At 35.2% G+C, this 24,794-nt stretch overlaps 2 protein-coding genes across 2 annotated transcripts; both read left to right on the top strand.

The window, feature by feature from the left end:
* Positions 1-6,278: 6,278 nt before the first annotated feature.
* On the top strand, positions 6,279-8,207 carry LOC145127465 (uncharacterized). The gene is made up of 6 exons (XM_079062657.1): positions 6,279-6,616; positions 6,728-7,310; positions 7,399-7,422; positions 7,520-7,629; positions 7,720-7,869; positions 7,946-8,207. The coding sequence occupies exons 1-6, from the start codon at positions 6,279-6,281 to the stop codon at positions 8,205-8,207; spliced, it is 1,467 nt and encodes a 488-aa protein (XP_078918783.1).
* Positions 8,208-15,709: 7,502 nt separating this feature from the next.
* On the top strand, positions 15,710-18,133 carry LOC145126308 (TATA-box-binding protein-like). Its single transcript, XM_079061700.1, has 10 exons — positions 15,710-15,948; positions 16,259-16,347; positions 16,496-16,583; positions 16,758-16,829; positions 16,925-16,975; positions 17,146-17,190; positions 17,292-17,384; positions 17,489-17,590; positions 17,676-17,749; positions 17,876-18,133. Coding segments are annotated over exons 2-10 (603 nt in total). The 5' UTR covers positions 15,710-15,948; positions 16,259-16,270; the 3' UTR covers positions 17,877-18,133.
* The last annotated feature ends 6,661 nt before the right edge of the window (positions 18,134-24,794 follow it).

Below are 24,794 nucleotides of genomic sequence, written 5' to 3'. Positions count from 1 at the left end.
CCAACAATGGGATGGTTCTGAGGAGGAGGGACGAGAGACCAAACTTCATTTCTATCAAATTCTGCCAATTCTTCTTACATGGTTGTAATCCAATCAGCATGTTCAAGTGCTTCTTTGATGGATTTGGGTTCAACCATAGAGATAAATGCCGAAAATGGCATTCATTTTGAAGACTTGTAGTAGAGCGAGTTTGTACGCCAGCGTTTGGGTTTCCAATGACTTGGTTTGGAGGATGATCCTTGGTCCAGACATGTAACCTTGGAAGTTCTTGTGCAATAGATGATCCAATATCAACAATGGGGTTGTGTTGCTCCCCCTGAATAGTTTGAACGTGTGGATGATGCTCCCCCTGAACTTCTAAACCAGATTGGTTGACGTCATCTTCAGGTGGGAATTCAAAGAAATTTGCATCAGCATCAATGTTGACAGGATCGAATTCAGTAGCTGCATCTTGAAATCCATCCACATTTGATTCAAGGGAAGAGTGACCATTCTCCCCCTCAACCTGAGAAGGTTGAAACGGTTTAGAATCAAATGGAGGAAGACTTGGTGTCGGACCGAACACGTTTTGAGAGACCGGAGCTTCGGACATGGTTTGTCTTGTTCGAGATTCCAAATCAAGAGCCGTTTCTGTAGGTCCGAATAAGGTCTCAAAATCAACTTCAAAGATTGTTTGTTGGTTCGAACATCCTGGGGCTGGAGCATCGGACTCCATGATGTGAGTTGTAACGTGGGTTGGGCCAAAATTCCGAACGAAATTGTCATCAAAGGTAACATCAAATATTTCTTCCAGAACACGAGTTCTCCGATTAAGAACTCGATAAGCCTTTGATTTAGAAGAGTATCCAAGGAATATGGCTTCATCAGCTTTGGGTTGAAACTTGGTAAGTTGATCACGGTTGTTCTTGATGAAGCATCTGCATCCGAAAACATGAAGAAATGAGATGGTTGGTTTCCGACCGTTCATGGCTTCATACGGTGTTTTGTTGAGGCGTCGATTGATGATACTTCTATTCTGAGTAAAGCATGGAGTAGAAACAGCTTCATCCCAAAGATAGAGTGGAAGATTTGCAAAATTGAGCATGGATCGAGCAGCTTTAACAAGTGTTATGTTTCGTCGTTCGACTACACCGTTTTGTTAAGGAGTGTATGGAGCAAAAAAATTGTGGTCGATTCCCTTCTCGGTAAGGAAGTTTTCAATGGTGGAGTTGGTGAATTCCGAACCATTGTCACTTCAGATTCTCCTTATTGGGAGTTTGATGAGAACTTCTATTCCTTTGATAAAACTGATGAGCTCGGAGGCTGTTTCTGATTTCAGCCTTAGGAATAAGACCCAAGTGAACCTAGTAAAGTCATCCACAATCACAAGAATGTACTTTTTGTGATGCAAACTCTCTATCGTTGATGGTCCACACAGATCAATGTGTAGAAGTTCTAATGGTTCCGAGATTGATTTTTCAATGATGATGGGATGACCCTTCTTTGATTGCTTTCCACATTCAAATGCAGCACATAAATGATCGTTTTCGAACTTGAGGAGTGGCAAACCTCTAACCATTTCACCCAAAACAAGATCATTCATATATCTAAAATTCAAGTGAGCAAGCCTCTTATGCCATAACCAACTGACGTCGGGAACAACTTTTGAGAGAAGGCATAGTTAGGGCTTGCCAATGATCATGTTGATATCAAGAGGATACATGTTCTTGTTGCGATTTGACTTGATCAAGCATTCCTTTCGATCTTCGGACATGACGTGGCTATATTTCTTGCAGAATATAACTCGACGATTTGCATCAGTGAGTTGAGCCACACTTGTTAAATTATGCTTCAAGTCAGCTACATATGCCACGTTTGAAATGGAGAAGTTGTCATTGGTAAGGATGCCATAACCTCGGATCTGAGAATTGGAATTGTTGCCATACGTCACATAGCCAGTATTTGGTGCAAGTTTGAGATCTCGCAGAAAGTCCTTCTGCCCCGTCATGTGCATGGAGCAAGCACTATCAATATACCATATTGTCTCTTGCTCTGAAGCACAGTGTGCCTGCAAAATTAGTGAGTGGTGGAGTTTTTAGGCTACATGTTAGGTTTTGGGACAAAGGCACGAGTCTTAGGCTTCGGTAGTGACTTTTGAGCAACTGATGGTTTAGAAGGTTTGTTCCGAGATTCCTTAGGAAACAAACAGAAGGGCATGGTTCTTTCATCTATCTAGTAGTCATATTCAATGACAGGAGAGTTCAGAATCGCTTTCTTCAGACTTTTAACTTCCGGAGTAGTGGGAACTGCTTTGTTTACCGGAGTGGTTGTTCCATCGATGTGAGTTTTGACTTTCCAAACAAGGTTTTGTTTTGAAGATTTTGAAGAATTTGTTTTCTTAACACTTTTTGGTTTGCTTGATGACACATTTGATTTTGAAAGTCGAGGTTTAAAAATTGTGCCATCGGATTTTGCAATGAAAACAGATGAAACAGTCCGAGGAGAGGTGTTTCAGACAGATGTGGTGCTTACACTTGACTTTTTCTGAGTGGGACTGGCCACTTTCTTTTGTTCTACAGGACTGAGAGGATTGGAAGGTCTCTTGAGAATCTTAGTGGGTGTGAAGGAGTTTTGACTATGGGTTGATGAATGAGAATTCCGAGATACACGCTTTTTGGAGTTCTCAAGGAATCTTGAATTTTGTCTAGTCTTAACTTCCTTTTTGTGTGCATTCCGAGCTTCCACTTTAGGATCTACAATATCCTTCCTATTCAACATTGGCTTTCTTTTGGAATGAGACGAAGATTTGGACGTCTTTCCTATCGAGGTATTGTTAAACACATGCTTAATGGGAACTAGATTTGTTTTTTAAATCGCTTGAGGTTCAGAATCACATGAAGTTGACTCATCAACATCACTATCTAAGGATGCCCAAACACACTCTGAAGTTTCAGGTTCAGTTGATTCCGGGAAGATTTCTTCAACAACACAGTTGTTAGGAGGGCTGTGGTTCGGATTTTGAACAACAGACTTTGGAGTACTAGAGTTGAGTTCCGAGGTCCGATTCAGGTCCAGGTTATATCAGAGGTGGAAATTGAGTGGAATCGGGACACTTGATAACTATAGGCTTAAACTCAGGAATCAAAGATGCAAAATGGTCAGGAGTCTCATGAAGGGGTGAGAAGGGAGAAACAGGTGTATCCGGATTTTTAATGTTCGAAACATCTCCTATAAAAGTCAGATTTTGTAACTCCTTTAAGGGACAAACAATTGGTTTCGGAAACTCGCTTCCGAGACCAGGAGCTTTTGACCAAGGATGACGAAAATTGTAAGTCATCCGTTCATTTTCTTCAAGAATGTCTATGGCATGGTGCATGGCATCAATCTTAGCATTAAGACGTTTGTTATCCGAAATTAAATATTTATTTCAGAATAAGTGATTTCACATTTGTCTTTAAGAATGATACATTCATCTTTTGACATTACAAGCTCATGTTCTAAAGACTCAATTTTTAACTTCTTACCCTCGAAACGTAACCTAAGACGACTCAATTCGCTGTCCTTCTTCTCAATGGCTTCTATGGCTGACTCATAGGCTTTGTAATGATGGTCATATCTGATTGGATCTGGGTTAGATACAGTTCACAAAGAGACAAATCAAAATTATTATCAGTAATCATAGATTTTACCTGCTGAACGATGCTTCAGCTGGGTGGATCGTTGGTAGCCATGTAGCAGTAGTTTGGTTCAGCATCTTCATCATCTCTTTCAGACCCAGAAGACCAGTAGCCTTCATCACATTCAATTTCTTGTCGAGCCATTAGACACATGTTTCTTCGAGTGGTTACGTCAACAAAAGCCTTTTCACTCTCAGCAAATTCTTGAGATCGGTGTGCATAGTAAGCTGAGTCCTTGATCTTCGGTTTTATGGGACTTCAGCCAAGCAATCTTTAGGAAAGTGATTTGCATGTCCACATTTGTGACACGCAATCTTGGGTTTTTCAAACTTCGAAAGTTGTGGAGGTTCCGAGGTGTGATTGGAGTAGGAAGATTTGGCTTGTAGGCTGGAGGGTTTTCGGAAGGTTTTTTGAATGGTTGATGATTGTTTTGGTGAGGAGCTTGAAAACGGTTATTTTGGTAAGAAGTTTGGAATCGATTTTTGTGAGGCTTGTTGAAGGGACGGTTGTATCTCGAAGAGAGTAGGGCAAGTTCTTGTTGAAAGCGTAGTTCATAGTCCATTTCATCAGGGTTAAGATCAACCATAGATTGATAGTTAGAGTTTGTGAGAGCAGGAACGTTAGGAGGTGAGGGTTAAACAAGAGGAATGTATGGAACAACAGCGGTGAGAGGGTCTGAAACGATTGGGTTTGAGGTTTGTGGATCATAGGAACTGACTAAGGCTAGAGGACCTCCAGTGAGTTCACGTAGAGTTTGAGCAACATTTGACTCATGTCCTTGAAGTTCATCAAAAAGTTGATAGAGCTTGAGCTTTTCCAGAGATCCATTGCTCTGAAGACATGATTTCACGTTTCCCCATAACTTTCCAAGACTGTTAATAAACTTGAGATTGTACTCAAGTGGAGTTCGGACAATCCCATGAGCTGTCATGTTGTTGACAATAATTTGGTATCTGTTTGAGGCTGAGGCAACAGATTCACCAGGTGTTGTAGTGAAAGTGTCGAATTCATTGACAACCGAAGTCAAACGCTTATCCTTCATGTTCTATGACCCTTCGAATTAGTCTTGAAGTGTGTCCCAAATATCTTTTGCAGACTTGCACAGTTTGATGTGCTCAAAGAGAGATGATGGAACACCAAACACCATTTCCGAAAAGGCAACTTGATCAGCATGCAACTTTTCGAGATCATCATCAGTGAGAGGTGCTTGACGTTGTTGATCCTGTCCCAAGAGAGTTACAGCAGCATCTCTAACCACGGTTCGAACTGGAACATGAGGACCTTCTTTAACGTATCTCCAGATAGATTCAACTTTCTCTTTTCCAAGTAAAAATCTTTCCATTCTAACTTTACAATGATCATATTCTTCAATAACTAGCAGTGGGGCACGTGTAGGGAAACCCATGCTATTTGCTATTTGCATTGAATACATTTGTTGAGTATTAGAAGCAGCCATTGAAGTTAAGATATCTTGAGCAAAAGTGGTATATAGAAGAACTTTTATCCTGAACGCAGAAATGATCGAAATACCATGGTAATCTCGAATCAACTATAATATGATATTATAGATTTAAAGGACAACCACTCAAGCTCTGATACCAATTGTGAGAACAAGGACGATCTGATGCGCAGGGACAAGGTTTGAAAACTCAAACCTTGAGTGAATGCTTAAGATCAATGTCTGCTTGGTAAGGAATGTTCCAATCAAATCTGGCAAGACCAGTCAAGTCTGAGTTAATGCATTCAACAAAGTATTCAAGATATTAAATGAAGAGTGAAGATAATGATCAAGGTAAAGATAATAAATGAGGAACAAGAAGAATGTTTGAGAGAATAACTTGAAAGGTGAGGTAACTAGAATATTGTTATCTTTGAATGAACAATCTGTCTATTGATTTGTCATTGAAAAGTCCTATAAATATGAGAACATGATACATCGTACAAACTGATTTACATACATAATACTGGATAATAGAGTTACTCATGACACTGATTATCTAAGTTTGACAAAGAGATCTAGTCTTATGATATGTGACATCAATCTAAATGACAAATACAATTAATACAAATGGATAAAACATTGATTCAAACAAGTTAACATTCCGGACATAACATCCATTCCGGAATGCCTTCATTTGGTTCAGAACACAATCACACAACCTTCACTTCTCTTCCGGACTTAAGCTATTATTCCGGACTGCACACTTACTTCGCACTAACTTCTGTTTTGGAACTGAGACTGACTTCGGAACTTCAAAAGGTTAGAGATTGCTAGAGGTTCACTTTCAGGTTCCAACAATATCTGAAAGGTACAACATACGATACAGTGATGGTACTACGCAGAGACTAGAGAACATTGATTTCGCAGGCATGGACAAGAACGAGTGCTATGCATTCATGGAAAGATTCATAGGAGAAAAATGTGAGAAACTGTACTATTGTCTTCCTGATATCGATTTTCCAAAAGGTTTGAGGTTAATTAGGAATAAACTTGATTATTCCACTTTATAGCCATTGCGTATGAATATGGTGTCGTACTCCCACTGTATGTAGACCATTTTAGTACAACTAACATGCATGAGTGGTTGGATGAATAAAGAGATGAAGTTGTTGATACTAATTATGAAGAAGTTGTTGATGATGCCCACGATGATGGTGAAACAGATGATACATGGCAACCCTCCTTTTTTCAAAAAAGATAATGAGTTAGAGTGTGAGATGAGTGACAATGTAGGTGAAGGCGAACCTGTTAATGATAGCGTGGGGGAGAATAAAGATGATGAGGCTGATGTTGATACCGATTTGCCAAATATATTCAATGAAGAGCAACCTTGGAAGGAGCAGCAACCTGTGTTAGGTATGAGGTTTGAGAATCCTAAACAACTCAAACACATGTTATGTAATTATGCAATTGCTAATGGTTATCAACTATATTTTAAGAAAAATGATAGTAGAAGGATGTTAATTAAATGTTGTAATGGAAGTTGTACATTTAGGCTTTGGGGGTCATGGATGAGTGATGATAAGTCTTTCTAGATAAAGTCTCTGATAATTGATCATAATTGTTCTAGGAATTTTAAATTTGGGTCAATTGTCACTTACAGATTCATAGGAAACCATTTCACCCAAGAATTTGTAAACAATTATAAGATGAGTGTTACACTGCTTAGAGATGAGGTCAAAAACACATTTGGCATTGAAGTGAGTATGAGTCAATGTAGGAGAGCCAAGAAATTTGCTTTTACTCTAGTTGAAGGTGCACTTGCAGACAACTATGCCAAGTTATGGTCATATGGTGAGGAGATTAAAAGATCAAATCCAGGTTCAACTGTAAAAATTTCTGTTGATTCAATGCCTGATGGAAAAAACTACTTCAGTAGGATTTACATATGTTTTCAGGGAGTGAAAGCGGGTTGGAGGGGTGGGTGTAGAAGGATAATTAACCTTGATGGTTGTTTTCTGAAAAGTTATTGCCAGGGTGAGCTACTTTGTGTTGTGGGTAGGGATGCTAACAATGTCATATTCCCAATTGCTTGGATTGTTGTATGTGTAGAGAACAAAGACAATTGGAAGTGGTTTATTGATAATCATACAAAAGATTTGAACCTACAACATGGAGGATTTAGGGTCGTACTAATATCTGATCAACATAAGGTATGGTACTTTTTTGTTAATGTGTTACAATATAAGGACAATATACGGTATGTCATTCTGCATTCTTATATCATTGATGCTCATTTAGGTATTGATTGAGGCAGTGAAAGAGGTACTTCCAGAAGCAGAACATAGACAATGTGCAAGGCATATATATATGCTAACTTTAGAAAAAATTTCCTGGAACACAATTTGAAAATATTTTCTAGGGGGCCAGTAAAGCAACTACTGAAGCACATTTCAATGCAGCCACGAAGGAGATTCAAGAACTAAATCATGTTGCCTTTGTGTATCTTATGGAGAGGGATCCTAACACATGGTATTTGTCTTTCTTCAAAGTTCACCAAGCTTGTGAATCTGTGGAGAATGGATACTCTTAAAGCTTCAACATTGTTATAGTGGATGCTAGGAAGAAACCTATTATCAATATGTTAGAGGATATTCGTATTTATGTCATGCAAAGGATGGTAAAAATGCAAGTTAAGGGACAAGGATGGGATTGTTTAAATATTTTTCCTGATATTAGGGACAAGTTGAATTTGTTAAAAATGAAGCAAATGTATGTCACTAAATTTACCATTGAATGAACAATTTCACAACTTAGAATTATAGTTAACTGGTGTTGCTAAATTTAGGTATTGGCAAGTTATTTCTTGTGGGGTTATGAAGTTTGAAACAAGAAACCTGGAGCAGTCTTATGTTATTGATGTCCAGAAGAGGGAATGTACATGCAGGTTGTGGCAATTGAATGACTATGGTTGTGTGTACTCAGTTGCAGCATTATCATTCTTAAATACTACACATTATCAGGCACATGTGGACAAAATATACTTTGCAGCATTATACCATAATACTTACAAAGAGCCCATACATGGGATGAATGGAATGAACATGTAGCCATCTACAGACAAAGTCCCTCCTTTGCCCCCAATTAAAAGAAGAATGCATGGCAGACCTACTATGAAGAGAAAAAAAGATGGTTCAGAAAGGTTTGGCAGACACACGATATCAAAGGCTGGGAAATCTGTATGATGTGGTGTATGTAAACAGAAAGGACACAACAAGACCACTTGTCCTCAAGTTGAAAGGCCTCCTAAGACTAAGGGTAGGAAGCCATAAAGTTTGAGACAAACACAAGAGTCAGTGAACATGGAGAGGGGTGGGGAAGATGTTGCAATGGGTGATGTTGGTGGGGAAGATGTTGCAATGTGTGATGCTGATAGGGAAGATGTTGAAATGGATGATGCTGGTGGTCAAGATAACAGGGTTAATGAGCAGGAAGTGCATTTTGGTAAAGTGGAACAACCAAGGAAGAGGAAAAAATCTGAAAGAATCCTTAAATTGAAGTTGGAAAAAAATTGAAGGTGAAGGTAGCAATGCATCAAAGCTAATGGATGTGGAGTAGTGTGGGTGTAGTGTATGGTGGATGGGTAATTACATAATTTCCTTTGCTTTTAATGGAATATGTTGAAAGCTAGTTGTACACAAGGGTGTTTATGTACTTTGAATTGGTTTTTAAATGTTTATGTACTTTGAATTGGTTTTTAAATGTTAATGTAATTTGTATTGCGTTTTAATTGTTATTTTTAGACGTTGGTTTAATTAGTTTCCATAATGTCCCCTTTATTTAACAATCAAGAATAAATGCATGTCACAGTTTTGGGCCATGCAGGTTTTTTTAGATATTTCACCCTACCAAAGTTGTCACACTTGGTAACTTTCTATCTATATAACTGGTTACTTTATTTAGTAACTTGTATATGCAGGTCGTGGGGATTGAGGGCCCTCACGTCCAATGTGGCATATAAAACAAAAACATTTTTCCCTTATACCTTTACAACATGTGAGCATACAAACAAAACCTTTTTTCTGTAAAGCATATGGCCCCAAATATGTATATATAACAAAACAAGTTCAACCTTTGGGTCATACAACATGAGTTGACATATTCTAAAATAAAGGCACAATATGTATAATGCCATAATAGTTATTTGCATTCATCTGGGTTTTGTATATAATCCTAAATAATATCATTAACATCCAAAAGAGTGGCTTCCATATTTGCCATCTACAAACAACACAATATCTACCATACCAAAAGAAGAAATCCATAACTATACTACTGGCTTCCACCAAAACATTAACACTTAACACCCAAAAATCAAAACACAAACAAAGCAAAGCAACGATCCTTCATCAGAACCACTTGTAAGCTGCCACCACTCCCGCAACAACGACCACTCCGAATAGACTTGTAACATCAAGCATCTTCTTCATTTTAGCTATGTCAGTCGATTCCTGATATACACTAGCTGGAGTGAATAAAAATGGTTCCTCATGTCATCGGTCAAATGGGACATCTCCAACACACCTGCCCTTACATCATCGACCTCACGAATCATGGAATCCATCTCCCGGCGCAGACTTTCCCTGAGCTGACGCTGGTCTGCATTTACTTCCTCACTGATGAGTGAAACCTCAAGTTGAAGTTGGAGAAGAGTGATATGGATGTCCTGTGGCTTGCCTGCAATAGAGTCGTTAGCTAGAATGTGACGCCAGTCTTCGAAGGACCAGCTGTTGCGCGGTGACGTCATAGAAGGCATTTTTGGCTTAGTTAGGGTACAATTTGCTTTGTGAATTTAGGGTAACAAAGTTAGTGGTTGTAATCGTTTTAGGGCACCAACATACGTTTTATAACCACTTAGGTTAATGAACAGTCCGAAACTTGCTCCCTAAGGGTTATACTCTAAACGACGTCGTATGGTCCAAGTCAATTGTGTACTGGTTTATGTTGCGTCATGTCCAAAACGGCGTCATTTCCTCCAAGTCATAACTGAGCTGGCTTAACTTGCTTACGTGGCATTTGTAACCCGTTAAAATAAGTTAAAGGGACTAAATGAACATGTCTCAACACATTTTGTTCCCTTAAAAGGCAAGAAAAAAAAGTTTAGTGACTGAAATGGTAAAATCGAAATACATAATAGGGCCGTTGCGTCATTTTCCTTAATTTTTTATGTTAAAAAATAAACTCATGTAATACATGAGTCTCACAACTAGTTTAGTTATAAAATATTAAAACGTTTTAAATAAGACATGAAATATATAACTTTGTCAGCATTGTCATTTGCTATGTAACTTTATCAACATTTGATTATTGTCATTTTCTATATAGCAAATTTAATAAATTATCATATCATGTTGGTGGAAAAAAATGGTCGTTGTGCATTTCGAGCTGGTATGAGGTTCATGTAAAAAAAATTATTCAAAAAAATTAGATTTTTTTTTTTTTGAAACAAATAAATATATTTGTACCAAATATTTTTGGTCACTTTGATTTGATTAAGGTCGGCCCAAAGGGATTTCAAATGTGCCTTTGAACAAGGCTCATTCTTTTTTAGGGCCCAAAATTTTCATCCACTTTAATATCGGCCTATATTCATTTAGCCTCAGGTCTATTTAGGTTAATTTCATTCTTCTTTAAGACCCAAAATTTCCATCCACTTTAATACCAGCCTATATTCATTTAGGCCCAAGTCTCTTTAGGTTAATTAATGTTCAGGACTTCATGTATTTGGAACTCCAGACGTGTGAAATTAATCTAGAAATTAAAAAACAAGAATGTCGCTTTAGTTTCTCGATGATCAATTGCCAATTAGTGATACACGTAAAACTAATGGCAACGATTCACATCCTTGGTAAGCGACTAACCGATAATCATCTCATTCTCAATGTCCCAGACTCTTATTTGGATTTATGAATCACAATCGCAATCCAAAATTTATAGTCATAATCACTAATTCAGAAACCTTGTTCTCAGTTCTTGTCTTTACTCTTCAACCTTAATTAAAATGTCACAATCATATGCTCTTATCTTTGACTCTTCTAATTATCTTGAATCTTGACTATAATTCAACTCAACAACCTTTTAAAATCACTAAATCAGGTATGTTTCTATTCTAACTTTCTGTTTCTGATTCAATGGCTCTAAATTATAATTGACTGATTTTTAAAGTATTTCTCTCTAATTGAGATTTTTACATTCAAATTTTGGCTTGGTTGCTCGAGACTCAAGAGCATAATTCTATTTTACATTAATAATTTAGGATATTTAGCAATTAGCATGCCTACTTGATTTAGCAATTAGCACTTCGCATGCTTCCTGAAATAAAGAAAAAAAAACATGAAGTAAATATATATTTTGTGTAATTTTTTGAGTGAAATTTTGTCATAAAAGTATATTACAAGAAGAAATGACAAACTAGTATTTTACAAGTCTTGTAAGACCTTATATCGATACCAAATATTGAAATTTAAAAATTCTTCAAATATTTTAGAAGATAGCAGAAATTGCCTATAAAATATATGGTACTTTCTATTATGCTAAAATGGTACAATTATATACATTGAATAGTTTAAGTCACAAACCATATTAATCTGTAATGAAGCAGCAATAATAAGTTTTTTCATAGAATTTAAGTCAATTCTTGTATGTCAAGAACTGTTTCCATGCATTGAAAACTTAAAATACATAAGCTTTTGTTTATCATAATGAAGCAGCACCAATGACCAATATATGAAAGAAGACGGTGTATATTCAGCATAAGAAGAAGACACCAGTAGGTTAATTTCTTGTTAGTTAAAAACTGGTCGAGATTTGGGATTAAACACAACATATATTTTTATGGTCTGCTATAGACAAATAGCATGAGTGAACAGTAAAAGTCTCTAAAAGGGTTGTTAATTTCAATTCTTTTATATATATGGGTAATGATTTTATTATTATCTTGGATTAGTTTTAGTTTATAAAACAAAATTCGAATAACAAATTATTATTTATTTATCTATATCTTTAATTTTGTACTTATACCTTTAATCATTTATAAATCTACTAAACCCAATAAAAAATGTTAATATGCATTTCTTCTCAAAAGTTATTTATCTAATTGAATTAAAAAATATTTTTAATAGGTGTTTATAAATTTTAATTTACAACTAAACGATTTATTTTTGTTTCTTTTATAATGTTTGACTAATATTCAAGTTATATATATATATATATATATATATATATATATATATATATATATATATATATATATATATATATATATATATATATTAAATATCTTGGTTCTTGAATACTAAATTGTTAAAACCAATTCAACTGAATTATAATTTGGTTGATCGGGTCGAATTTGAATTTAGTTTTGACTATTCGCATCCATGTTTTGAAAACCAAAATCAATTTCGATTCAATACAAAGAAATGCCTTCGTCAAGTTCTAGCTTCTTTCGATACAAAGAAATGCGTATTGATAATGATAAAAAGAACACTATGAAAAAACTACAACTATTTTCACTTGAAGAATAAAAGATTTTTGGCGACAATGTTGCCCATAAAGATGCTGTAACGTCCCAAAATTAAGGCCAAAGATTTCATTTTAATTATAATAAAAACCATCCTTCAAAACATATCCATAAACCATAATAAAATCCAAGTATGATCAAAACATCCAAATACATCAGAGTAAAGTAAAATGCGGAACAATCATGATGTGTGCGATGCGATCACCCCGAGCTCTTCACCTCGGATCCGGAAGTACCTGAAACATAAACTGAAAACCATAAGCACAAAGCTTAGTGAGTTCCCCAAATTACTACATACCATACATATCAAAAATATAATGGGCCTCGCTCGTCATCGGGCCCCGCTCGAAACAGATCTATCAATCATCAAGCCTCGCCTGGCATTGTATACATACAACACATAAACACATGCAAGAATCACATATAAATAGCATACAATATAATCATCAGGCCCCACCTGACATATATGTTAGATATCATACATGCAAGAGTCATGCAAAAAACTAGCATCCTAATCATAATAAACTATGAGCCAATATTGGTGTCTTTGACCTGCCAAACACAGTGAGGAAACTCACCTCAATTTGTTGAATCTCTCAAATTAAATCTCGGTCTACTGATTCGGAAAATCCTCGTGCTAACACCATCAAATAATATCCAATTAATAATTGGATCTCAACCCATATTCAAGAATCTAAATTGCTTGTCCAACATCCAGGGTAAAAGATCATTTTACCCTTTTCTTACTTGGCCCAACCCATTTGCTCAAAAAAGCCCAAATTCCTAAATGACATCCCAAAGCCCAATATGGCCCAACTTCCTAAATGGGTCCAAAACCCATCATGGCCTAAATCCAAGAAGGCCCATAACCTAGCAATGGCCCAAAGTCAGAAGTCCAATAGCCCAACAAGGCCCAAACCCTAAAAGTCCAAAATATGGCCCAAACCCGTGAAAGTCAACCGAAAGGTCAAACTGTTGAGTACGCTTGGCGTACTCAGCTCAGTGTACTCCTTCCGGGGCTAGTACATGCAGCGTACGAGTTGAGTACGCCCCACATACTTCGCAGACGACCAACCCAACCCATTAGGCTCAAGCTATTTGACCGCGACTTAAGATTCAAGTATCGTTGAAAAGACTAAAAATGAATGTGTTGTGACTTGAGAAAGACATATTGGTGGCTAAAAATGAATGCGAGGAATACGTAGTTTATTGCAAAATGTGTCACTTGTACCCAACTCAAGGCAAGACAAAATATGTCAATGATTGTTGGTTTCTTGTCATTTTTGTAAGCAATTACCAGTTTTTTGTCGTTTTCTATTAAAACAATGAAGTTATGACTTTATCGTTAGTGACTGAAGACTATTAGGATTGAACATGAAAAGTAAAGTAAATTACAAATTTTGTTGTATGGTTTACACAAAGTTGCAATTTCAATGTAAATTTTGAAATTGTCTCCGTGTCTTCCTTAAGTTTGTATTTTGTTGCAGATATGGTCCATATGTTTTGCTCAAAAACTGCAGATTTAACGTAAACCATGAAACCATTTTATATGGACCAAACACCATAAGCACAAAAAAATACAAAACCAAAAACACTATTTGTAACAATTTTAAAAATTACTCTAAAGTTATGATTTTTTGATAAAGCATAAAAACCTAATTTACACTTTACTCTAAAAATATATCAAAAGCATAAGCCATAACTCCATAGACATAAATGTGTACAAAAAAACTAGTCCATTATACGAAACATGCTTAGGATTTGAAAACCAATCCGGTCAGAAACTGGTTTGAGCTAAACCAACCTGGTTTCATTCTGAACCAATGGTTTGTTTAAGTTTGAAAGAGTATTTTTGTTGAACTCGGTTTGGGAGCCGGTTTGAGTCGAATTGGTTTGGGAAACTATCAATTATTTCCCTTTTTTTTTATTTTTTTATTTTATACCCAACGACCATATAGCTGTTTTAGAGTTGTTCTTTGCATAATGGATGTGTTAGTTTAATCACATCACTCTCAAATATCTAAAAATTCAAAAACGCCTACCGCAAGCGATTATAAATATTATTTTTCATGTTTTTATGTATTTTTCAAAATCAAAAAATCTTTAAAAGTTTGATTATTTAAGCATATGTCGGTTTTTTCCATATTGGTTTTTCCCGATCCGGTCCAATCCAGTTTGTTAGGTTCAGATAATTTTTGGTTTGAACCAGTTTTAATCCAATCCAATTTTGACTTTGTTAACTCAAACCGAACCGATTTTAAATTGGATCCGATTTCTATAAAAACCGGTTTGTGCACCTCTAATAGTCAGGCCGAAGGGTATGGAGTGGGAAAGGGGAGGGGGAAGGCTTCCCTCTCACTGGAACACCATACCGTGGGTGAGGGGAGCAACCCGCGGGAAAGAGGTGGGGGAGGGGGTGCCGCACTCTCTTTTCTCATTCTATTGGTCAGTTCTTTTTTTAAATCTTTTTTAATATTTATAAAATTATATACCTACTAAAAAAATATAAAAAATATATCAAAATTCATGGTTTTTAATTCCCTACATAATGAGTATAATATATGTATGAAATATATTTAAAAAAAAAAATAAAAAAATAGTAAAGGGAGCTTCCCACCTATTCCTTGAGTTTTAGGCTTTAGATGAGGGAAAGAAAAGTGAAAGAAATAACGTGTGACCCACAAAAAATGAGTGAAACTCTCCACCCGTACCCTTGATAAGCCATAATTTTATTTGCACTATGAGCCCAGTTTTTATTTGCACTATGAGCCCATTTTTCGTAATCTACATGTAAAAGCTCATCAGTTATCACTCTTTATAAGTTAAAGCCCAAAAACAGCGAATTTGTCACAGCCCAATTCCCAAAGCTCCAAAACTCAAAAGTCAAAACCACACTGTAACTATTGATGTCTGATAGTCCTCAATTTACGATTATACCCACGGTTCAACAGCAACAATAAATTTCACGAAGGGTGTTTTCGGAACTTTATAAATAAAAGAAACCCCAAACGCGAAATATCATCCACCCACCACACAAACTCTTCATCGCATCTAGATCTTTCCCCGCAAACCTCGTGTTCTTTGTCTCAAATCCCTCTCCACAAGAACCTATAAATCATCATCTGTTCATATAAAAGATCCCCCTTTTCAAAATTTCACCGCTTTTTATTCAACCCCTTTTCACGATTTCCACCGATCTAGATCCTGTCTTATTCTCAATTCAGTTTTCTGCTGTAGATTTGGATCATTAGTGATACCCCACACCCCAAAAGGTCAAATACATGTCCGTTCTTCCGATTTTTCGATTTTTTTCTTAATCCAACGAGTTTTATGTTGATGAATCGAAGTTTTATAGTGATCGATTTAGAACTAAGCGGCTGAGCGATCCGTTAGTATTGTAAATTTGTAAATTGTAACTGTAGCTACTCATTTATATCGGAATTTAATAAACCTAATTTCGTCTATATTCGTGAATCTTTTATGTATACATCTGTAATTTCTCCTTCAATGTCGGAGAAAATAATTTATTTGATTTTTGGTGTCTGGGTATTACATTTTTAACCTAACTTTTGTGCATAACAGTAAAGGGATTATATGGCAGAGCATGTGTTGGAGGGTAGCCAACCAGTTGATCTAACCAAGCACCCATCTGGAATCGTTCCTACTCTTCAGTAAGTAATTTTTTTTTTATCCCTTTTAGTGTTATCATCATCATAATCATCTCCTTATGTTTGAATACTTTAGCATACTCGTGTGTGTGTCAATATATGTTGTAATGAGCTAATCATGTTCTTGATTGATGGAAATTTACTGTTATAGGAACATTGTGTCTACTGTGAATCTTGATTGCAAGCTAGACCTGAAGGCAATTGCACTGCAAGCTCGTAATGCTGAATATAATCCAAAGGTACGAGTTAAGATGTTGTTTAGATTAATGAAGTTTTAAAAATCATTTGAGGAAATGGCGACACACTTGGGGAAATTGAAGCTTCCTCTATTACTCTATATATAAACTGATAATTGTGTTTCTTTATAAAAATAAAATTCGATAATATATTCATTTATTGTTATTGTTACTCAGCGTTTTGCTGCTGTAATTATGAGGATAAGAGAACCAAAAACAACAGCCTTAATCTTTGCTTCTGGAAAAATGGTAAGTTAGTTTTCTCCATTGTTCTAAAAATAATCTTTCTTTTACATTTTATGTATAAAATCAATAAAAAGAAAATTGACACGTATTTTTTTTAGGTATGTACAGGAGCCAAGAGTGAACAACAGTCAAAATTGGCAGCACGGAAGGTTGACTTTTTTCTATTAAGTCGTTCTTTTCTTCTTAAGTAAAAGAAACACACCAATATGTAGCTTAATGAATTAAGTAAAAAAAGAAACAAGTCAACAACACATCGTATTCTCTTAATTTCCTTTCTTATTTTCTCCTTATCATGTTACGCATAATGTTGGTGCTTCAGTATGCAAGAATTATTCAGAAACTTGGGTTTCCAGCCAAATTTAAGGTAACCACTCACCATAAATCACACTTATCATTATATAAAGTCTTAAAAATTTTTAAAAAACATTTTAACAGGATGTATTGTTTTATGATGATGGATTGTAGGATTTCAAAATTCAAAACATTGTGGGGTCATGTGATGTAAAATTTCCCATTAGACTTGAAGGCCTTGCATACTCTCATGGTGCCTTTTCAAGTGTAAGTCTGACATGACATAACATAACATGACATAACAGTTATGACATGACATGACAGATAAGTTTGTACTGTGTTTGACATGACATGTCTGTTTCTTGATACAGTATGAACCAGAGTTGTTCCCTGGACTGATATATCGAATGAAACAACCGAAAATTGTTCTGTTAATTTTTGTTTCTGGGAAGATTGTTCTTACAGGAGCTAAGGTGTGATAATTTATTTAACCTTTTTGAATGTTTGATTCCATAAGTAATAAGTTCACTTTAATCTTTTCCAATTTTACCCTTTCAGGTTAGAGATGAAACTTATACTGCATTTGAGAACATATATCCTGTGCTTACAGAATTCAGAAAGAATCAGCAGTGGTATGTTTTTCTTTCAGTAAAATCCATTGAATCTTTTTTTTTTTTTTTTTTTTGATATTTCCCTCAAATAGTTTTAAAAGGGTATGCAAAGACTTGATAGAATGTGTTGTTTTTTTTTTGTTGCAGATTCTTGATTTTGGGTGAAATGGTTTTTTTATGGGGCTGGAGTTGACTTTAGGGTTTGACCTGCCATGGGACTTTTACTGGTATAAGGAAGGGCAAGTGTAAATATGATGGTGGAAATGGAAATGGAATGGAAGGGATTAAGTGAGGCAAATTAGCCCACTTTTTTTTTTTTTTTTTTTTTTTTTTTTTTTGGAATTCAGAAACTTATATATAAAAATAATATAATGTTTTATACAATCGGAGAAACAAATTTTTGCATCTCTTAGGGTTGAAGGGGAACATGAAGGTTTTGGATAAGTTTTCAATTACAATTTTTTTCTTTTACTCATAAATGTTTCTCAGAATCATGAATTTTGAAGGAATTGAAATGGAAGATTTTGTCAACATGTGAATTCGAAAGAGTTGAATTCATTTGAAATCCATCAAAATCAAGATTTTGCTATTCCTATGAGTGAGGAAAACGAATTTTGGTTTCATTTATTAGTCTATTAGGTTAGAGACCCGTGCAAATCACTTGTTTTTAAAAAAAAATTAATTTTATAGCCAAAAAATAACATATGCCAAAATGAATGAGAGTACGACATGTGGTAATTTTTTTTTATTTATTAAAATTGATTTGAGATTATTTACATTTTCTCATAATATATGTCAATAAAATAAAGTTTATAAATTTTAGATATAATAATAGAATAAATATTCTAAATAGTTGTATAGATGGTTTGTGTATATATAAGTAAATCTCGTTGGATTTTATATATATATATATATATATATATATATATATATATATATATATATATTGATTTATTTGAATTTAAAAAACTGAATTAATAAAGAAAAATATATGAGACTACTACTAGATGAGAATAAAAGATAAAATTTTAAACTAATAATCTAGAAAAATAACATGTGACATAAGTTATTTTTATTTATTAGGTAGCATCGATAAATGACCTATAGTCAGACCTATTTTATAGAGCTTAAAAACCACAATCTAATACCATTCTTTATTCTTTACTAAAAGAGTTTTTAAAATATAGCTTCACAGATATATAAAAAAACTTAGGATGTTTTTGATAAAACTAGTTGGTAATTGAAAGTTGTAGTTTTTATTTGTTACATGGATGTTTGTCAAAAATAGAGTTTTTAAAATGTATAAAATTACATAAAAGAACAATTGTTTAAAAATAATTAATAAATAAACTTTCTAAAACAAAATAAACATAACAAACCATCATGAAAACCATATTGTTCATCTTATATGATTAGATTAAACTCATTCAAATTATAAACCAAATAGTCAAAGAATTCGGTTTCATTTTATGTTAACCAAAGGCATGGTTCATGGCATATTCAAATTCTTTTTATTTCAATTTGTTTGAGTTTTAATTCTTCCAACAAATTCTAGCTTATCACAAAACATTTTCAAACATGCTTTTAGCTCCTTCCTACTAGACAAATTACATATACTTTTGTTGAACTATATGTTAACTCACATATAATTTTATTATTTTGTTGGTGTAAAAAAGATAAATCGCATATAAGAGAACAATTATCACAATTCAATTTATTATGATTAGTTTACTAAATGTTTAATTATAGACTTATTAAATAGAGTAAATTACGCGAATGGTCCCTGTGGTTTAGTATAAATTGCACGCTTGGTCCTAACTTATTTTTCTAACTCGGGCTGTCCTCAAGTTTTAATTGTGTAACGCGCCTAGTCCCTATTTTAACAATCCGTCAATTGTTTCCGTTAGACACCCCACGTGCCTTGCACGTTGGGGGGTATAATAGTCATTTACCATTGCCAACATTCTACCGCCAAGAAATAAAAGACGTATCGGTTATTAGTGTGATCAGACACAAACATTCACAGACAAAACCATTGAAAAACCCTTGAAAACCTTTGATCGAAAGAACCCTACATTTGAAGACGACGATGGCGCCTTGGAGGATATGTGCTACCATGGACGAGATTGACGTTGCTCGTCGATATGGTAAGTGTTCACTCCCTCGATCAGTTAGTAACTTAAACAAAAAAATATGTGACTGATGTATCTTCCCCTCAATCTACATCTGGACATCCGATGATATTCTCTGTTCGATTACACTATGGTGGACAATTTACACAGTTCCCTGGAAGAAAGTACATCAAAGGCAAGCAAAATTACGTTGATTTACTAGACATTGACACCTTTTCCATTCACGACATTGACGAGATGATGGAGGAACTTGGTCGTATTGATTCAGACCAGACCCTGCTCTACTATCATTTCCTGCTCTACTATCATTTCCTGAGACCGTTTGGCGATTTGGATTTTGGGTTATTTGCTTTGGGTTCTGATCAGGATGTTAAGCATCTGGGTATGTATGTTGGTAACCATAAGCTAATAGACGTATATATTAAGCATGGGAAAACAAACTTACATACTTATTCTATGTCCCCCAACCTTAGTAAGGTTAAAATTGTTGAAATTAAAGAGCCACCAGCTTGATCTAAAAGGTTGTTCTTGGAGTGGCATAACTCTCCAATTGAGCATGAGAGTGTTCCAGACCTAACCCTAGTTGACCATGAGAGTGTTCCAGACCAAACACAAGTTGAGAATGATAGTCACTTAGACAAAGAACCATCTGTGGTCGACCATGTTGATTTTGAAATGAATTTAGAGAATGAGGATGATGATGATGATGGTAGTGGACACAACAATTGTAGTGGAAGTGATGAGTTTGATGATGATAGTGAGAGTCAAGATAGTGATTTTTTTTATTGATGAGGACAATCCCATACACGATGTTGATGTGGATATGAAAGATTTCCATATGAACATTGACAAGGATGTAGACTGGGTTGGAGGTTCTTCTGAAAGTAATGTATCTGAAGATACACAACAAGGTGACTTGGAAGTGATTAACACGGAGGTTTTGTTGTCTGGGTCTTCATCAGATGAGGAAAATGATGGTAAGCGAAGGAAAACTATGAGAGCCATACAGAGGGCTTATGAAAATGATGCAGCTTTGGTTAGTGAACCTTTCTACATTTTTCAAACTTTCAGTTCATATAAGGACTGTAAGACACAAGTGAAACTACATTCCATAAGGACAAGAAGGGAAATACAATTAGAGAAAAATGATAAGAACAGGGTTAGGTTTGTGTGTAAGGGAACTATTGTTGGGTTATGAGCATTCTAACACTCCTAAGTGTACATGCAACCCTAAATACCTTGGATCTATGTTTTCTCTATTATACATACAATTATGAACATCCAAGGTATTATCCTAATCTAGCATACAAAATAATAAATATAACAAGATAGAATACATACCTCTTTGATGTAGAATGTCTTCATGAAGCTTGAGTGCCTAGTGCCCCAAGTGTGACACCTCAAATGGTTCACACAACACCAAATACACTTGGAATAACTTGAGAGAAACTTGAACACTCCTTGAAATCGTCTAGCCCTCACACTCACACATTAGTGCACGATTTCTTGAGCCATGGGATTCTTTTATATGGTGGCTATTAGGGTTACACCATGTAACTCATAACTTTACCCATTCCTTATGCTCCATGGATTTTAACCTCCATGGAGTATCCATGGGTCACCTCATGGACTTAGTCCAACATAAGGAATCTTGGATCACAAGCCCACATATATAAGAATGAATGATTTACACAATCAACCCATATATTTAATTAGTCTCCTTTTGATCACTTAATTAATTCCAAATTAATTCTTGATCAATACTAATTAAATAACCTTATTAATATATTAGAACTTATAATATATTAACCAACCTTAAGTGTTATTTCTCTCATTATAAATGCATGATGCCATGCAACCCAAATGGACCATGCCGGGTCGGGTCAAGTCTTACCAATTATAGTTATGGACTTAGACATTAATCCAACAGTCTCCCACTTGGATAAGTCTAAAACTATTATTGCGTATGACTTCAGGAACCGATCAGCAATCGTAGCTCTCAAAAGCTTCTGTCGAACTCTGACCTTGTCGATGAACTCTGACCTTTGTCAATGACTTGTCCATTAGATAAGGGATCATATATTCCTCCATTCCAGATATCATATGGACTGAGACATGGATTATCAATCATTCTCTCTGTCCATTTGTTGTTTCCAGATTTCCGATTCATGATGACTAACTGATTGAACAAATCAAATCAGTCCTTGCTTGGCCAAGCACTCACATGTATCATCTTTAAATCATCGAGGGGCCCACAAATATCGCTTTTATCCCGAAGGTAAAAGGAATGGATAAACTTCGACTCATATGGCTTGTTCTACTACTTGTTGAATCATACACAAAGGCATGTTTTATAACATCGAGTTACCAATGCGTTTTCGTGCAATCAATGTATAACCAACTCATAGTAACAACTCATATCTCTAGGTTTGAAGAATATAAGATATTATCGTCTCATGATCACTCGTGATAAAATCCATGAAGTGATTCAAATGAGCGCGGGTTGAATCCAATACTCAGAACTTATGAGCACTCATGAGTGTTGTAGCACCACTTTGTCCACCAACTTGGACCTCTACAAACCAACCCATGACAGTCTTAATTAATATCTACTTCCAACATATGACCGACTGTGGATGGTTTGAATAACTTAATCATTCAGGAAGAGCGACTTAGGTATTCTGGAAGTCAAAACATGCAAAGTGAAACACAAGAATAAATGAATCAAATATGGTATCAAACCCTATGAATATAAATAAACACTTTTATTTATCACCATACTAATTACTCATTATTCATTGTTTCGGTTTTATCAACTTTATACTTGAATTTAAAACAATAGTTGTCCCATGCTCCAAGCATGTACACTATGTTTTCTAAACACTAGTCATGCCATACACCAAGTATGCATACTATGTTTGTCTATGATCTTTACTTTGTAAAATAGATCAATTGAACATCACTCCAATGATCCTCTTTTCACAGTCCCAAATCCTTACTGCAAATGCAAGAATTCCAAATTCATGCCATTTACTGAAATCTGTTAGATTCTAAACTTATATGCATTGATCCTCTTAATGATTATGCACAAAGTCAGAAAGACTTGACAACAATCATTACAGAGCATTCCAAAGGAGATCAGCTCCTTGGAAACATCCTTCTTTCATTAAGTTTCCTAATCTTACACAGATTGAATAATTTCTAACTTTGAAACATTTCCATATTCCATTTGGACTATCACTTCTGAACAAGAGTTGCCTCCTTACAGATTACGTCAATATGGTCCTTCTAGAATTAACATTATACTTCCAACTGTCCTTGAGCAACCAATCTTTGGTAAACCTTAGATTGTCCTCGACAATTGCTTAATCATTTTAGTCATATCCAATTCTAGACCTTTTCCCTTCATAATGCCCCAGGCATTTGGAAAATTTTAGAAAGGATGAATATAGCACATGTAATCGATCCTATATCCGAAGCATATGGGACACGATTCATGATGTCTCACATAAAGACTAAACCAGTCTTTTGCTATAATATTTCCATTTCAATTTGCCAAGTTCTCAAAATTCAGATTATGAAAAGGGATGCCGTAATCATAATCGAATTTTAGAACGCAAATAATGGACCCATATATAGAATTTCCTTATGTTGAGCCATTCCAACATGAAATTCATATATATATCCTTGATTAAATACGATTAAAATCTCAATCTAAGCTTTTTAGAATTGAAATGAAGTATAATTTCCTCTCCCTTAATTATAGCAAAACAACTTTTTCAACCCCTGCAACCTCACGAATTGAAACTTTTGTTTTCTATAATTAACATTGCTAACTTGCAACCTTTGTCATAATTATCATGCTCCCACTAACATGATGATTATTAGCATAACACTTATGCTCCCACCAGGTTTGACATGTACTCAGAAATCAGCTGACTTTCTTACCAAAGTTCAGATTTCTGATACTAGATTGTTTTGATAAAACTTTATCAAAATCATACACCTTTCTTAGATAGCTCACATGTGTGTCTAAACAATTTTAGAACTATGAAAAGGGATGCCGTAATCATAGTCTCAATTGTTTAGACCTTTGCCACTTCTCACAAGTCCATGTTAGTGTGCCGGTAAACCACACACGCTCCACTAACGACTTTGAGAATGCAAATATCACAATTGCTATCTAGCTAAAATCTACTTAGTGAAAGTGTTTCCTCACCATCATTTTCATGAATCGGAGAGAAACCTTATGACACTTAGATTTAATAGTGTATGTGTTCTTATCCATGTGAATTTGTCAAAACCATAATCACAAGACAAGGTTAGTGACAAATCCAAACTCATATTGATTAAACTTGTGTAATCTTAAATTCTTGCCATTTGGCAGCTCAGGTGCCTGCCATTGCTTCCAAGTAGTTGTGCAACCAATTGAGAACTCTCAGAACTCCTATGCAAAGCCAACTTGAATAGGCACAAAAATTTCAACACGATAGGTTATAAACCTCAAGTCGTGTGCTAGTGAAGGACTTTAGGTTTTATTCTTGATTAAGTCTTGAAACTTTCAAGAGCTTTAAGACTCCCACTGTCCTCTTGACATATAAGACTCCCTTGTCAAATATTCAAGAGATAGTGCGGATTCTTTATCAAGACTAACACTTTACACAATTGGCCTAAGTTGGTCTCTGTTTTATCCAAAACATCACAACTTACCAATTTCAAATGTACAAGAGTAGATAACCTTTTACTCTTACATTTGACTAGTGTTAACAAACCCTCTTTAAGATATGTCACTCAAGTTACAATCTTGGAGTATGACTCTAAGAATTGTTTTGGAACGAAGTATGACTCATCTTTTTGATTTAACCATTTCAACAATTCATGACTCCTCTTCTTGACTTTAGAGGACCAATTGTGATATGGTATCTTAATCATTA

Source organism: Lactuca virosa, chromosome 7 (genome assembly GCF_052849685.1).
Source record: "Lactuca virosa cultivar CGN04683 chromosome 7, Lactuca_virosa_CGN04683_v6, whole genome shotgun sequence".
Lineage (NCBI taxonomy): Eukaryota > Viridiplantae > Streptophyta > Magnoliopsida > Asterales > Asteraceae > Lactuca > Lactuca virosa.
Note: the sequence above shows the minus strand (reverse complement) of the source record. Positions and strands in the feature narration are given on the sequence as shown.

Excerpts from the sequence above, each read along its gene's own strand:
- LOC145127465 (XM_079062657.1), top strand. The coding sequence starts at position 6,279 with ATGAAGAAGTTGTTGATGATGCCCACGATGATGGTGAAACAGATGATA. Across the intron at positions 7,630-7,719 it reads GAGAGGGATCCTAACACATG|GAAGAAACCTATTATCAATA; the intron begins GTATTTGTCTTT and ends AGTGGATGCTAG. Across the intron at positions 7,870-7,945 it reads TTGTTAAAAATGAAGCAAAT|GTATTGGCAAGTTATTTCTT; the intron begins GTATGTCACTAA and ends TGCTAAATTTAG.
- LOC145126308 (XM_079061700.1), top strand. The coding sequence starts at position 16,271 with ATGGCAGAGCATGTGTTGGAGGGTAGCCAACCAGTTGATCTAACCAAG. Across the intron at positions 16,348-16,495 it reads GGAATCGTTCCTACTCTTCA|GAACATTGTGTCTACTGTGA; the intron begins GTAAGTAATTTT and ends TTACTGTTATAG. Across the intron at positions 17,591-17,675 it reads TTGTTCTTACAGGAGCTAAG|GTTAGAGATGAAACTTATAC; the intron begins GTGTGATAATTT and ends TTACCCTTTCAG.